Source organism: Ananas comosus, linkage group 16 (genome assembly GCF_001540865.1).
Source record: "Ananas comosus cultivar F153 linkage group 16, ASM154086v1, whole genome shotgun sequence".
Taxonomy (NCBI): Eukaryota; Viridiplantae; Streptophyta; class Magnoliopsida; order Poales; family Bromeliaceae; genus Ananas; species Ananas comosus.
Genome location: NC_033636.1, coordinates 1,498,597 through 1,514,836, shown reverse-complemented (window position 1 = coordinate 1,514,836; position 16,240 = coordinate 1,498,597). Strand labels below are relative to the sequence as shown.

The 16,240-nt window shown below is 37.4% G+C and overlaps 1 protein-coding gene across 1 annotated transcript; it reads right to left on the bottom strand.

Moving 5' to 3' along the window:
* LOC109722571 lies at nt 224-4,340 on the bottom strand. Its single transcript, XM_020250664.1, has 8 exons — nt 4,230-4,340; nt 3,831-4,101; nt 3,674-3,727; nt 3,226-3,282; nt 2,968-3,052; nt 2,764-2,896; nt 2,536-2,673; nt 224-328 (listed from the first exon to the last, which is right to left on the bottom strand). Exons 1-8 carry the CDS (start codon nt 4,338-4,340, stop codon nt 224-226), a joined length of 954 nt encoding a protein of 317 aa, XP_020106253.1.

The following is a 16,240-nucleotide window of genomic DNA, read 5'->3' as shown; positions in this document are numbered from 1 at the left end:
CTCAGTCAACTGCGGTGCCTCACAAAAAGCTGCAACTGGCGCTGGGGGAATTGCCGCTGGTGGGGGTACTGCTACAGCTGGTGCTGCCACTAGAGTAAGCGGAGGTGGAACTGGCTGCTCTGGTACTGTGCTCTGCGGCGGAGCTAACCTCTCACACATTCTCTTTAACAACTCCCCCTGCTCCCTCATTACCTCTGTCAAAGCAGCCAACTGCTCCCTCAAGTCAGAGGGTGCGCCTCTGGTCGCGCACTCGGCTTTGCCTGCTCAGGCATTTCAGGAGGTGCGGCATGATCCCGCAAAGACGGTCGACCACGACATCGATACATAGCTGCCAAGAAAAGAAAAGAGGGTCAGATAAAACACAAACACTCTCGACCCAATCAAACGAAAGTCTGGAAGGTGGCTCCTGTTTCTTCTTAAAATTATGTCGTCTGCAGCCAACATAATTTTTCTGGATCGAAACAGGCACTTCTTCAATCACTCACTCCGCTCTAGGAAGAGTTAGAATAATCAATCATTGACTTTCGCGATAAATCACGCCTCTCGCGTCTTGCCCTCCTGAGGTTTGCCAAACTTATGGTTCCTAGGCCCCAACGATCTAATAGTAAGCTTTGATACCAACTTAATTTGTCACGCCCCGGATTACTCGTTTCTCCGGGCACGCCGACAAATCCGCCGTATACAAAAGAATTTTTTCTGTATACGAAGCGATAGCTGTACCTGTAAACATACAAAACTACAACTAGTAGTATAGAGCTGCTAAAAAAAATGATATAAATAAAAACAGAAGTTCACTATACATACAAGCATCCTGCTATACAAAACACTCGCTCCAGCGAGATACAACAAAAGTATGAATATGAACCCAAAAACTACCACTACCTGTAACTGGTATACTTTAGCTCAGCAACAACTGGAAAGGGATCTAACTCGCGACTCCCTTTCCACGATCCGAATCAGTAGCAGCAGCAGCCGAAGAAGAAAACTCTGCAAAAGATTCCAATAATTGGGCGTGAGAACTACTGCAAAAAGAAGTAGTTCTAAGTAGGTACCGCTACCGATCTCAACGGCTCACCCACTAAGTCTACAGATGTAAACAAGTATAGAAAGAAAGATGAAATAAATCTATAGCTATATGCACCTATACTACCTCGGTCGAACACCAATAATATGTAGGAAAGTCCAATCTGACCCAATCTCATTAGGACTGTAAACACACCCGTCCCGCCTGTCGAAGCTACACTATCTGACACGAAACCAAGTCGTCAGTTGAGAGCAAGTCCAATCAGGACAAAACGACATCAATGCAAAAGCACAAAGCCCAACTCCGGAGTGGCACTCGTCGGCGCTACCCAACCGAGTATGCAAGCGTGTTTCTGTCGAGCTCAATCAGGCTCTCACAAGCTATAGTCAAGTAAACAGAGTCAAACAACTGAACTCACGTGCCCTCGGCATAATTTGATGCAAAAACAGTAATCTGGGTCCACCATCAACCCCAACGGCACCTGACAACCTGGAACAGTCTGAACATTACTGTAAAAATAAGCTCGGCATCCCAGCACGAGCGTAAAATTATTCTACACTATTCTAGGTATCCACCGCTCACAAACTGCCGCGATACAAATAAACTACGGCTCCTAGAGCTAAATCTGGTAGTTTGTTCAAATAGCGGTGTAGAAACGTCAGTTTTCTCCTAAGTCAAATCCAAGTCCAACATGCATGATTTAGCTAATTTTTTAAGCTCCAATTTAAATTCATTGGCATGAAATTTCAAGAATCGAGCTAAACGATATACTAAACAAAGCTAAAAACACATGCAGTTAACATATATAGAACTAGTATTTGGCCCGTGCGATGCACGGATAATATAATAATATAAAATAACAAAAGTTATTATGTGATGATAAAAAAAAATATTATAATTAATATTATATTTTTTAAACAAATAAAGAAATATACTATCAATCTTAATTATAGTATATATTAAAGTACAAAAGCTAGAGGAAAAAAATTATGGACTAAAGTAATTACTCAAGTAAAAAACAAAATTCAACCATGCTCTATTATCTATGAATTGGTGTGCAAAACAATTTACATTTATATATTGATGTGCAAAACAAAATGNCATGCTCTATTATCTATGAATTGATATGCAAAACAATTTACATTTATATATTGATGTGCAAAACAAAATGATAACTAAAATTGATATGAAAAATTACAAATGACATTAAAGAATTCGTTAAGGATTACGGGAAGATTAGTGCACCTTTAACGAATTTATCAAAGAATCCTTACGAAGGATGGACGGGGAGTTTGTACAACGGGAAGAAATGAACGCGGCAGTACTTTGCAGAAACCGGACAACTTCACGATCAAATAAAATCAACGAATCACTCCCAGACTCGTCTATCACCCTTAGTTGGACTTTGAAACTATATACATATTGTAGGTTGTTGTTAGAAAAACATCACATTAAATCATACACGTCAAGTGCAAAAGTAAAAATTCTCACCTTAGTCCAACACAAGTTACCATTCTCTCACAAAATTCACAATAGAATCCAGTTCCATCAGAAATCACCTTTTTGCTACACTTTTTGCAAGAATTGTAGTACCAGCAACGCTCAGTCTCAACACTTAGAACAGTTGCTAGAGTGACACATACACAAGGCTGAAAAGATGATATATATTCAGTATTAAGAATAAGAGAATAAAATGTATTAAAACGATAAACATGGATAAGATATTTATACTTGTTTACCTGTTGGCATTCTTGAATTTTAGCCAGAGTTTTCTTTTGAGATACTTTTAGGAAGTCATCCGTTAGAGAAAAAGTGGATTGAGTTGAAATTTCACTAAGCACCATAGATTGACTTAGTTCTCCGCTTACAATCCTAAATTTTATATTTTAATATAAGTGAACAATATACATATAAAAAAAAAATAAGGTTATTGGTTAACTTACTTATTTTTGAACTCCAATATTTCTGATATATCAGTGTTGATCATCATCTTGGGTGCATAAAGAGAGTTTGATATACTACGTGAACCTATGTTGCCCATAGATATACAATAATTAGTATAATTAGTAAGAATATAAATAATATCCAAAGTTTGAATAAATGAGATATCTACAAAGTTTTTTATTTTGCACCATTACATTATAATTATGACAGGGCCTTCATCCCCCACTTGTCTATAAGTATGAAGTTATTCAGCAAACCTTTCCCACAATGTGCAACCCAGTTTCTTGTTGCTATAAGTTTTACAGAAAAAAATACTAAATGACCAAAATACAAATTAAAAGGACCATTATACTACAAATGCTACTTATAAAATAATTCATTTTATATCATATATGTGCCTGCTTATTTTTTGTTTATATTATATCGATAGATGATTTTTATATTTATATTTATATTAGTAAGAAAACTCAAAGAACGTAAAGTACCGTTATTTAAGATGTAGACATGAATGTCGTTTTATAAAGTTATCAGATTGATAAATACAATATAATTTATTTTAGATATAACTGTCAATCTAGTCACCTATTTATAATAATAAGCAGCTAACTGAAAAAAAAACATATAAACATTCAAAAGATATATTTATAATTATGAGCACCTACTTGTCATCCTCAAGTAGTATCGTAATCTTTTTTGTTTCTTTACCGTCCTTGCAGCTTTCTTCTATTCTACTAATTCCAGAAAGCTTTCCAATAACATCTGATAAAATAGAAAAATAAAATGTAAGAATCAATATAGTAGGTACACATATAAAAAATTAAATTTTAAAAATTAAATATTTGATGCATGTAACAACTCTTACCTACTAAATATTTGTCATCAGCGACATTAGCAAGTATTTCATCAAAAGGGGTAAATATAAATCCATACTTTGATATTGTCAAAACATCTTCCATCTCATGTATAACTGTAGAATACTGAAAATTAATTTTGTAAGGATGTATAGTGGTCCTGTAGGAGCCGCTGCTCTGCCCCACTCCAAACTGGTTGATCACATAAACTTTTTCTTCCATAAAAAGGCCTTTAAATTTGTTTAGGAAAGCTTTTCTTACCGTTGCATGTATCCTATCTCCCTAAAATAGAAATAAACAAATTATGTAGTATCTTTTAGTAAAAACAAAACAAACGTATGTTCAATTTGAAAATGAAAATCGTATCTTATATTTTGATTAGAAAGAACTAACTCTAGACTATTCACCACCTCTGGACGATGAAATTCAGGCAAAGTATACAGACAAATCACTCTGACTTTGATCTTCCATTTGTCTTCAAGAGGAGTGATGTCACGTATAGAATCATACACAAGTGCCATATCCTGAGAACAATAAGACATCTAAGAAAAAAAATTAATACTTGCTTCGTATTTAAATAATAAAATGAAAATAATATGTTCTATTTTAAAGCATCAACATTTAAGAACTAAGAAAATTACAGGAGTGACAGCAGGAAAAAAAAAATTACGAAATAAAAATTACAGAAGGAGTGATAGTAGGGAAGTGACATGCAATATCTATATCTATACTACTTATAAAAGCGTGAGTTTTGAATTTTTTTCTCTTTCCAAAAATGCCTCTATCCTTTTTTATTAATATTTTTATGTTCAGTAATTTTCAACCAATCATTTCAAATAATTAACTAAGTAATAATTTATTCCCAAATAAAGATAAATATTTTCCTTCTCACGCATAATATCCGCACCCGCCAATTTTTTCGCAACGTAATATCTGTGAATCTCTCAAATATCTCAATATAATTATAGGTGACTTTGAAATAAAATCGCCTTCATTATCGGTGATTTTTAATAATATTGTAAAAGATATTAATTTTTTGTCTTCTCAAATATTTTCCTTCTCACGCCTAAATTATATTAATTATATTTAATTGGTATAATAAAAATTAATAATAATATATTAAAATTATTTTCTAATTAATAGAGTAATAATATTTATTAGTATTGATACTCCAATTATAATTATAAGTGACTTTGAAATAAAATCCCTTTCATTATAGGTGATTTTTAATAATATAGTAAAAAATATTATTTTCTTAAAAAATCTAATTTTATTTTCCTTAAAATAGAAAATCTATATTTGAGCTTGTAATAATTTATTCCCAAATAAAGATAAATATTTTTGTAATATCCGCACCCGCCAATTCTTTCGCAACATAATATTCGTGAATTTCTCAAATATCTCAATATAATTATATGTGACTTTGAAATAAAATCCCTTTCATTATAGGTGATTTTTAATAATATAGTAAAAGATATTAATTTTTTGCCATTAGGTCTTATTTAATGATTGGAAATAAAAGTATCTGTTACTTTTTGTGACAATATTACCCTCGCATTTATATCATATTTTCTATTTACGCGTTTCTCAAATATTTTCCTTCTCACGCGTAATATCCGCACCCGCCAATTCTTTCGCAACGTAATATCCGTGAATTTCTCAAATATCTCATTAATCCTTGACACATAGATTTTCTATATAGTAAAAGATATTATTTCCTTAAAAAATCTAATTTTATTTTTTCTAAAGTAGAAAATCTAATATCCGCATCCGCCAATTCTTTCGCAACGTAATATCCGTGAATTTCTCAAATATCTCATTAATCCTTGACACATAGATTTTCTATGTAGTAAAAGATATTATTTCCTTAAAAAATCTAATTTTATTTTTTCTAAAGTAGAAAATCTATATTTGAACTTGACACGTGGCAAGTATATAGAAAGCCACGTGTCAGCTTCTCACATAAGGTTCATAAAGGGTTCTACTTTAGTATATAGTAATAGATAGATTAGGAGGAAACCCGTAGAATTCGGTAAGCATCACTTTAACCCACCACAAAAGCGCGTCCAACCACGGCGAGAAGTCGATAGAAGCGGAACCACACGCTGGTCCGGCCTCCCAACCACGCTACCACAACGAACGCGCGCTCGAACGGCACCGCGGCGCGACGTCGGCATCGATCCGACTCCACCCGAGAGCTCCTTCACGTATGGTCCAAGCTAGAGAGAGAGAGAGGAGAAGAAGAACAGCAACAAACCTTTCTCTCAGCTCTCCTACACATATATAAGGGAGTAGGTAAGGGTGAGAACAACGAGGCAGCCAAAAGACCAAACTGCCCCTCACCTACCCTAGTGTATCGGTACTAAGTCAATGCTGTACCAGTACCACGCAGTAGAAGGCCAACCCGAGAGCAGTCTGCGCAGAAAAATGCACTGGGTACTGGTACGCCCCTGTGTGGTACCGGTACCAATTGCTGAAAATCTACTGTTTGCAGATTGCAATGTTAACTCTCTGCTCTCGCCTCCCGCTGAGTCCAGTTTGCGTCTATTTCGCGCCAACAGGACTCGGACTTGTCCCGACACTCTCCAGAGCTGTCGACAAGCCTCAAATGCTAAACTCCAAGGATACTACAGGTAGAAAACTATTTTCATTTTTGCAAGAATCATAAATTCTTTATTACATTCATAAAGCCAAATGAATCCAAATGTAATGAATCACTGAACCATAATTACTGTTTAAGTCATTTATTTAAAAGAAACTGAGTTTAAGAGTTTAACCAATAACAGGACGGTAGCTCTATCGATCGCTAAGTACGCTTCTCATGAATCGTCCCATTAGGACCCGCGACGTCACCTGTAATAGGGATAGGGGGTGAGAGAACATGTACACATGTCTCTCGTCCCAGTAGGTACCGCAAGCCGACGAGGACGATGGGTACTCACCAGTCAAGGAGAATAAACAAAGATATGGGTAAGTGTAATACAGTAGCAACAATAAATATATGAACGAGATGTATAAATGAATAACTACCGCTACTGTATAAATGAAGCAATCGGACGACAAGTCCAAAATACCCAATCTAAAACTGCCATATTGGTCCGTACACCTCAGGCCTGTGCCACAACTGCTCTAATCTGTAAATGACCCCAGCATAAGCTCTTGGGTCTGAAAGCATATAACCCCAGTATAAGCTCTTGGGCTTACGGGCTGGCACTTCCAACTACTTTTTCAAAAAAGAACAGCCTCTTGCGGTGGATCAGATCGCTGGTGTTTGTGAAATGCGTACGAGCAATGGCAATCGATGCTAATATGCTCAATAGCTAACTATCGGCAACTAGTCGACAATCCTACCCCTCAGGGTATACCGATCGTATAGGTCATCAAATAGTTCAACCGACCAAGTAGGTCACGATAACAATGCAGTAAGCTGACCGAATAGGTCACTGATACGAGATACAAGAATCGACCAATTAGGTCACAATACCAGATGCAACGCACTGACTAACTAGGTCACAATACAAGATGCAACGCACTGACCGACTAGGTTATAAATCTCACAAATAATCACGAAACTGCTCTAGTTCTAAAACATGATACTGTGTATACAACCAAGTAGAGCAATAAAGAGATATGGTATAGTTGCTAGGCTCAATATATAACATGCAAGATAAACAATAAGGAAAGAGTGAAGGAAATGTCACTGAGCGTGTACCACTGTACCGACTTCGGGTCGAAATACCCACCGATACGTATACGGTATTAGTCTTCCGACTGCGGAGGAAGTATCAACCGGACCTACGAAGGGTCCACCGGGTTAGCATCCAACCCAAAAACACGAACCACTAACTCCCAATCCCCACCAGTATACCTACGGGAATCAGTTTTCCAAAACCAATTGCCGTAACTCGCCGAAAGCCCTGAAAATCGCACCGAAACTCCGCCGGGACCCATGAACTGTCCCAGAGCTCTCTGACTGATGCTACGAGTTACCCGCCGCCACCAAACTCAACTATTCGTGTTACTTGGCAGCGAACACACTTTCTCACATCGAAACGATTATCGTCGGATAATCGTTCCGATCCGGGTTCCCGGAAGTGTCAAATTCGACATCAGAATCCACCGTCGCTCACTCGTCATTTCTGAACCCTAGAAACGACAAGAGTGACCAGCCAACAAGGCTCAGCGACAACACAAATTAACCGTGACGCACTGTCGGAAGAATTTCGAACTGAAATCGCATTTCGTCGGCGGATTTCGCCGAAAAACGCACCGAAAATCAACCTCCGATTTTCGAACAGGCCTGGGGCCTTGGACAACCAGTTCGGAGGTCACCCGCTGCCCGCACACGCTGCCAACAGTAACCACAAAATATACAATTGCATAAAAATCCCTGCGACTACATATAATCACATCATTTTATGTGATTTTCAGGGTTTTACGGCCCGTCAGCGCAAACCAAAAATTTTCTGCCCGGGCTGAGACACCCGCTGTCAGGTCTCGACGTGCTAGAGGTTGTGCTCACACTTCGGAGCACGGCCGGCCACTGTGGCAAGCGAGCGAGCAACGCGAAGTTCAGCGAAACAGTGCGCACAGCGCTTACATCGCATTTAACACGCAAATCGGGGCATCGCTGACCCCAACGGAGGTGAGCACGATGTTCAGCACGTATCAGGGATCATCGTGCTCACTTTTGGGAGTGTCGGGGTGTTCTCGGATCGCCGGAAAGGCAACCGGAACCCGAAATAGTGCGCAGAATGCTCTTAAAGCTTACCGGAGCTAGTTGGAGCCCGGGAGTGGCCGGCGGCGGCCGGACGGCGGGGTTGTCACGCCCCGCTCCCCACCAATTTGGTCGGGTTCGGGCCATGTCAACAGACGCCGAACGGACAGGGCCTCCCCGGCCCGCCCAAGGCTCTAGCAACAAGATAATAAAGCAATCAAACAATGAGATTTGTAATTATACATGACTTGCACGAGGGCAAGCAACAACGAAAGCGAAAGCTCTAAGCTACACATACAATNGCTCACTTTTGGGAGTGTCGGGGTGTTCTCGGATCGCCGGAAAGGCAACCGGAACCCGAAATAGTGCGCAGAATGCTCTTAAAGCTTACCGGAGCTATATGCTAGGCGAAACTAAGAATCTCCAAGAAAATGGCGGGGTTGTCATGCCCCGAGCTTCGCCTATTTGGTCGGATTCGGGCCATGTCAACAGACGCCGAACGGACAGGGCCTCCCCTGCCCGCCCAAGGCTCTAGCACGAGTATAATAAAGCAATCAAACAATGAGATTTGTAATTATACATGACTTGCACGAGGGCAAGCAACAACGAAAGCGAAAGCTCTAAGCTACACATACAATCATACATAATATTTGATTACATTTAAAACAAATACTAGTAAACTAAACTATTACATTCATTTTGATTTCATTCAAGGTTTCTTTACATCTTAATCATTCCACCCAAAAATATATGATTTGTTTTCAACTTATACAACTATAGATCAACAAAATAAAAGTTGATACATGTACACAAAAAGGGAATGACTAAATGCATAAACTCCGGTAGCCACTAGCTATTGCGCAATACACTTGCCTCGATCCTCTGCTGCCTCGCTCGCGCTCGGATCTGTAGGGTTAGTGGTGTGAGAACTACAACAAAGTTCCCAGTGGGTTCGGCAACCGACCTCTCCGACTTACCCACTAGGTCTATTTAGGCATATGTATTTCAAAGAAAGAGAAAAGTAGCCAATACTAATGCTAATACTATGCCTGCAAGAAAGCTGTCAGTGGTTATTTATAATCAAATATGAATGATTATGCATGCATGCTCTTTCGATAACTTTACTTTGACTTTTACCCAATCTTACCGGTTAACCTTGTTACCCCAATAACTCACAACCCAAAATCCCTTTCGTTCGGGGAGGCTCTAAGCACTACAAGACCCGAGGGACCGTCTTCGGGGACCGCGCTCCCCGTGGTGATAATTTCGGAACGCACCGCTTGAGGAAGAGCTACCCCCCTCAAGTCAAGAATTATCGTGAGTATCGATCCAATTCCCACTTAGAAAATTTATAGCCACTAGCCACAATGCCACTATCATAATAGGTTTCTACCTATTTATTCATGCCACTCTCTAGGTCATTCTTGTCACAATGCCACTAATTGTTAAATCTTGTTTAACGAGTCATTTCTCGATGCCAAGTTTGTCTCTATTGTCAATGTCACCTTTGTTTACTATTGTCTCGGTCCAAGTCTCACATTCACACAATTTTAGGGTTCAAACATACATGTCCACGATGGTTCTTTTTCAATTACTATGTTCATCTACATTAGAAACATAATATTGAAATTCTAACCACTAATCACATACTAATCACCCTATCATGCATGAATGGTACTATACATGTATATGCTCAATAAAGTGTGACATAGATATAGAAGGGAATCCAACGATTTCGGAATGCACCCCCCACCTCGAATAGTAGCACAGGAGTTGGGGTTCGATTCTCGTGATTTTCAGACTCCTATTCCGCGTGCTGCAGCGATCTGTACCAAAATAGAGCCAAATTAGGCTTTTTATTCAATATCTTTACATAGTCTTTTCGTTTGGCCGAACCGAGCGCACCAACGCATCGGAAATACCCCTAATTAGATTTCCATGAGGTCAATTTATCTCGAAAATAATCTAGGGCAAAAGCCCCAAATTCCATACCTTAACAATGTCATATATGGATTTTTTTCTAAATTGATCTTGTATCTAAGCAAATGCTAGCTTAGAATCAACTAGGAAGCTCTCTAATACCATTTCTAAGCCATTCGAATCATTCCTAGGGCATCTAACATGATCCCTAGTTGACCACCATGAGAGTACATAGAGCTTCCATGAATTTTCATGGAGCTCATGTCTCAACAATGTTTTTGCAAGAAACTCAAAATTTCAAAACTTAGGGTAAAAATCCAAACCCTAGATGTGTTCTTGCATAAAACTCACCTTAGCCCTAAGCTCCTCTAAGTCCTTCTTGTTGGAGAACTTCTAAAGCCTTTAAATCCACCAAAATCCTCCTCCAAAACCTTCCAAGCATTCTCCTCCTTGCTCTAGGGCAAGATATCTAGAGAGAGAAAGAGAAAAATAAGAGAGGGAGAGAGTTCGGGTGTTTGCTGTGAAGGGGAGAGGGGTTGGGTTCATTTATAGTGTGCAACAATTGCAACTAGGCCCCCCAAAAATTCTTATTTACAGGAGACCAATTTGGTGCTGCCAGACCAAAGTGTACCGGTACACGTTATTTTGTACCGGTACAGCTCTGCGCAGAGGCCCAAACCCGAGAGCTGCTATCTCTCGGTCTGCCAGTTGTACCGGTGCAGCCATCATGTTGTTCCGGTACAAAAGCTCCAGATTTCTATTTTTCGCGTTGTTTCGACTCTATATCGCACCGAACAACGCTAAAACCCTTCCAACTCCTTCAAACTAATTTTTAACCCTTTCAATATTGTTGGAATGCTAAATGGAACTTTTCCAACTATTTCTCTCGACAATTTTAACCAATTTGGGTAAAGTTCGATAATTGCTATTGAGGTTTCAATATGTTACAGGGCTGGCAGGCCAGAGATGGCTGCGGCCGGTCAGTGGGGGCTGGGGCTCGCACTGGCCGGCGGCAGGAAGTGGCCGGTGGCGCGGCGGAGGAGATCGAGCCCGAGCGACCACTTAACAAGGTTTTTATTTCATTCATATTATAGCTTCGAAAATTGAATAAAGGTATTTGTGGTTTTCATATAGATTTATGGAAATAGTTTTCTACCCCTCGTGGTAGCCTGTTTTTAAAAGAAAAGATTTTCGTGTCGAAAACGATTTTAAAAAGAATTTTTCGCTTTTCGTGATTCTAGTATTTCAAAATGAGTTTCCGGATGGGAAACATTTTAAAATAACAGATGTGGATTTAGGAACGAAACATTGTAACCTTGCGATTGGTTGAATGTAAATCGTGATATTGTGATGTGGTGAATGTAGACATGGTTGGTGCATGCATGTCCGTGGTTGTATCTTATACTTGTGCGACGCCGTGCAAATATAGGGGAGACTCTGTCCGTGTGAACAGTGGGTTTTCTGTATTTGTGGCGGGTATAGCATCCCCTGGGTTCAAGGTTTTTTTAAAAAAAAATTTAGGCACTTTCGCTTTCTTTTTACTTAAAAAGGGACCCCGGGGCATGACAATAGCACCAATGACTTCATGCTATTAATAGTTTTCTAGTGTATATATATATATATATATATAGAGAGAGAGAGAGAGAGAGTCCGGCTATGGTGCTTGTAAAAGTACCAAGTATTTAGTACTTATAAATTTTTTACCGTTAGATCTACGCCTTTGATCATTTTCACCCGTTAGATTGTACTATTTCAAACCAACACCACACTTAACCCTAAGGGGCCCACATCACTTAACCGCACATCTCTTAATCCAAGAGCTAAAAACTTTATAAGCCACCATGACTTGGTACTTTTAAAAGCATAGGAGCTCGATCTATATATATATATATATATATAATATATATATATATATATATATATATTTGAGAGTTGACTGGAATGCTATAAGTAGCAACGGCTTCGTTGCCACCATCTTGTTTTGATATGGAACCTCCAAACGATGATCGGCATGATTAAATATGATCATACAATTAATTTGAAGGCATCTAGAAATCAAAATTCATGTTTTCTTAATATTATTCTCTTGTTCATCATGGACACAAAAATGAACAGTTGAAATAAAATTTTTTAAAAGTGATATATAGGAGTCTTGTAATCAAAGATCAAGAGTATAGATCTATTCTAAATAGTTTAAAGAATTTTTTAACCAAAATTAAATGATTTGGTATCTTTACGCCTGTTAAATAAGAAACGTCTCATATGACCATTAAAATATAAATTTTGAAACCCTTTAATCATTAGGCAATGATGTCGAAAAAATTAAATTGATTATAATAATCTCATTTGGTATAGCACTCATGTTCAAAATACTGATCGTTGATTTGAAGGCTTTATCATCGAAAATAAATGGATCGAATGGCAACGAAGTCCATTTGCTACTATATAATAGCATTCCAGCTCAACTCTATATATTGATTGGTTCCTCCACCACGAAGCTTAAACTCTGGGCCTTTTAACATAGTGTCATACTTTTAGGGGTAGACTTCAAAAACCACACCTGTGGTTTCGCACTTTCTTACTTTAGTGCCCTATGGTTTAAAGTGTATCAAATTAGTGTCCTGTGATTTCATTTTTATCTTTTCGTTAGCTTCTCCGTTAATATTTCGTTAAATTATATACCAAAAACTTCAGATACCCCATCTAAGTTTATCAAATATTTACTTTAGTACCCTTTAGTTTTAACTTTGTTACTAATTAACGAAAAAAATTACTGGAATTTAATTAGCATGCGCTCACAAGCCAGCTACAAATTGGGTATGTTAAAGGGCTCTAGCCCCACCTAAAATCTTAAGTTATTATGTGTAGATACTTTTAACATTTATATGTACAGAAAAACTTCAAATAGCATTTCTATGCTTTCGTGCTTACTTATTTTAATATGTTGTGGTTTAAAATGTACCACTTCACTAATTTGTGGTTTTATTTTTCTCTTTTCGTTACCTTCTTTGTTAATTTTTTTGTTAAATCAGCGATAAAGTTAAAACCCATAGGTTACTAAAGTAAAAATTCAGAAAACTATAGAGTACCAACGTGAATATTCGATAAATCATAGGTGGGGTATCTGAAGATTTTTGCTGACAGAAAGAGAAAAATAAAACCATAGGATACTAAAGTGATACACTTTGAATAATAGAATACTAAAGTGAAAAAACACGAAACCACAGGGATGGTATTTGAAGTTTACCCTTTATATATATATAATTTAAGATTTCATTTTGTATCCAATATGAGAATATAATTCATGTCATTCAACATTATGGATGTAAGGAGAGGAAATCAAACTAATAAGTTGGTTAAAGATGGGCAATGAATTGAGATTTCAATTTTAAGTTTTCTATCATTATTTTTTTTGAAATTTTTACTATCAATCGTCCATTTTGAAGTTACTCGTTCACCGGAAAAAGAAAGTAAAAAAATTAAAAATTATTTACAATATTGGAACCAAATTTTATAAGTTTTGAAAATTGATTTTCTTTGCATGAAATGATGTTAAAAAAAAAAAAAAAAAGTATAATACTAAAAACTCAACGTATAGATTTTTCATTCTGAGTTTTTCGCTTTCATGACTCGCTGGACTTTGCTTCAGAGCATTAATTAACTCTAATAATGAATATTGATATGAGGAAGGATTTAACAAAAGTTAATATAATAACTTTATTGAAATAATGTTTAGAAACATAAAAAAGTTGCTTAGGCGTTGTTATTCTCTATATAAAATAATTATTAGGAAAAACTTCAAATACCATCACTGTGATTTTGCGTTTTCTCATTTTAATATCCAGTGGTTTGAAATGTATTACTTTAGTATCATCTGGTTTCGTTTTTCTCTTTCCGTTATTCCCTCCATTTATAATTTTTTTGTTATATCAGTGATAAAGTTAGAACTATTGGATAGCAAAAATAAAATTTCAGTAAATCACAGGATACTAAAGCAAATATTCAATAAATTAAGTATAGGTGCGGTATCTGAAGTTTTCTTTTGTATGATTTAACGGAGAGTTAATGGAGATGCTGACGGAAAGATAAAAATAAAACCATAAGATACTAAACTGATACGCTTTAAACTATAGAGTAATAAAGTGAAAATATTTGAAATTACAGGAGCGGTATTTAAAGTTTATCCTAATTATTATATAGAAAACCTTTTTAATTAAATAATGAGAAGTCTTTCTTTAAGAATTGTGTAGCTCGCTTATTAAAGAGACTGGGGGTACGTTGCTTGGTAGATCTTGAAAGAAAAATTATTATTTGTACATAACAATCTACGCTCGAAATATTTCTCTTCGTTCATTCCATCGCATGTTTCAATCTCGATCGATAGCTTATTAGTTTAGCTTTTCATAATTTCGGCAGTTGCGCAATTGAACGATGATTGAAAATACGAATATGCCATAAATTCTATGAAGGGTACTGTTCACGTGTGCACGGAATGTACAACTGCACATGTAGCCACCTCTTTGGTCACTAGGAAATGTGTGAAAACTTTTTTCAAAAATATCATTTGGTTCACGAATGTGCAAGAATTGCTTGGCTTTCGTCGCAATATGGGTCAAGGTTACGTATTTTGTTGAGTTAGAGTTACAATGCTTTTAGAAGTTCTCGCGCTGTAAGATGCAAACATCATTACAACAGAATTAAATTATAGAGATTTATATTTGGAACACTTTTTTGTAAGTGTCCTATTAATTTATACTAAAATTTTTTAAAAAAATCTACTAAGAACTAAATATAAAATTCAATTCAATCAAAAATAAAAAATTACTCTACTCTGATCAACCCACCCCACCCAGCCGAATATGCATGCATCTGATGAGCAAGGATACCGATGCATGTTATGCTCGAACAATATTTAGACATGATAAACATATAAATCTAATACGATGAGTGAAAAAGTGAAAGCATCAGTCAGAACCGTCGCTATCAGCAATCATTGACTCATTTCATTTTCTTCCAACTGTAATTTCTCTCTCTTCATTACACTTTGCTTGTGTAGGGAACTATATACGGAGGATACAAGAATGGGCTTCTCTTTTGCTTGTGCTCCTCATCTTCTTCTATGGCATTAATTATATGCACTCATGCATTTCTATTAGGAGAAATCAATCCTCCATAGTGTTGGCTTAGTGTAAGGATTGAGATTTTTGCAGTGTAGCTAAACTCTCAGTTGACGATGTTTTTGTGTGTAATTTAATTACAAAAGCACTTGTCAAGTTTCGGGCGAAATCGAGTTAAAACAGAAATTCTACGCGATTTTCAAGTTTCACTTAAAGTGAATAGTAACTCGATTTTCCGGAGAAGCCGCGGTGAGAAGTTGGCTTCTGGCTCGTACCGGACTCTATTCATAGCAGTCCAATAGCTCGTTTCGATCGGTTCAGCTATTCTGGAACTAATGACGTTGACGGATTTTGAGTTCGACGCACGGATTTCGAGAAAAATCCAAAAATACATGTTTTATATGTATTTTTGTGTGTTTCTTTCGATCGGAACGAAAGGTTGGATTTTGTCGTGAATCCGCGGTCGATCAAGATTAAACGAAATCGCAGCTTTGTTGTCTCCGAGGTGCTGATCGCACCGGTGCAATCAGTTCGCAAATCTGACGGACGGATCTGCGGAGATCGCGCGTTGATCGAGGAGAGGTCGGTGGTGGCAAAACGGTATTTTCGCGAAAGTCGCGATATTTTATGTACCGTTTCGCGAGGGATCGCACGTGGAGGGGCGTTC

What these genes read in the sequence shown, in the direction of transcription:
- LOC109722571 (XM_020250664.1), bottom strand. Translation starts at nt 4,340, where the DNA reads ATGGCACTTGTGTATGATTCTATACGTGACATCACTCCTCTTGAAGAC. An exon ending in GGTTGCACATTGTGGGAAAG is followed by an intron (nt 3,053 to 3,225) that starts GTTTGCTGAATA and finishes TGGGCAACATAG; the next exon opens with GTTCACGTAGTATATCAAAC. An exon ending in GTGAATTTTGTGAGAGAATG is followed by an intron (nt 329 to 2,535) that starts GTAACTTGTGTT and finishes TTTTCTTGGCAG; the next exon opens with CTATGTATCGATGTCGTGGT.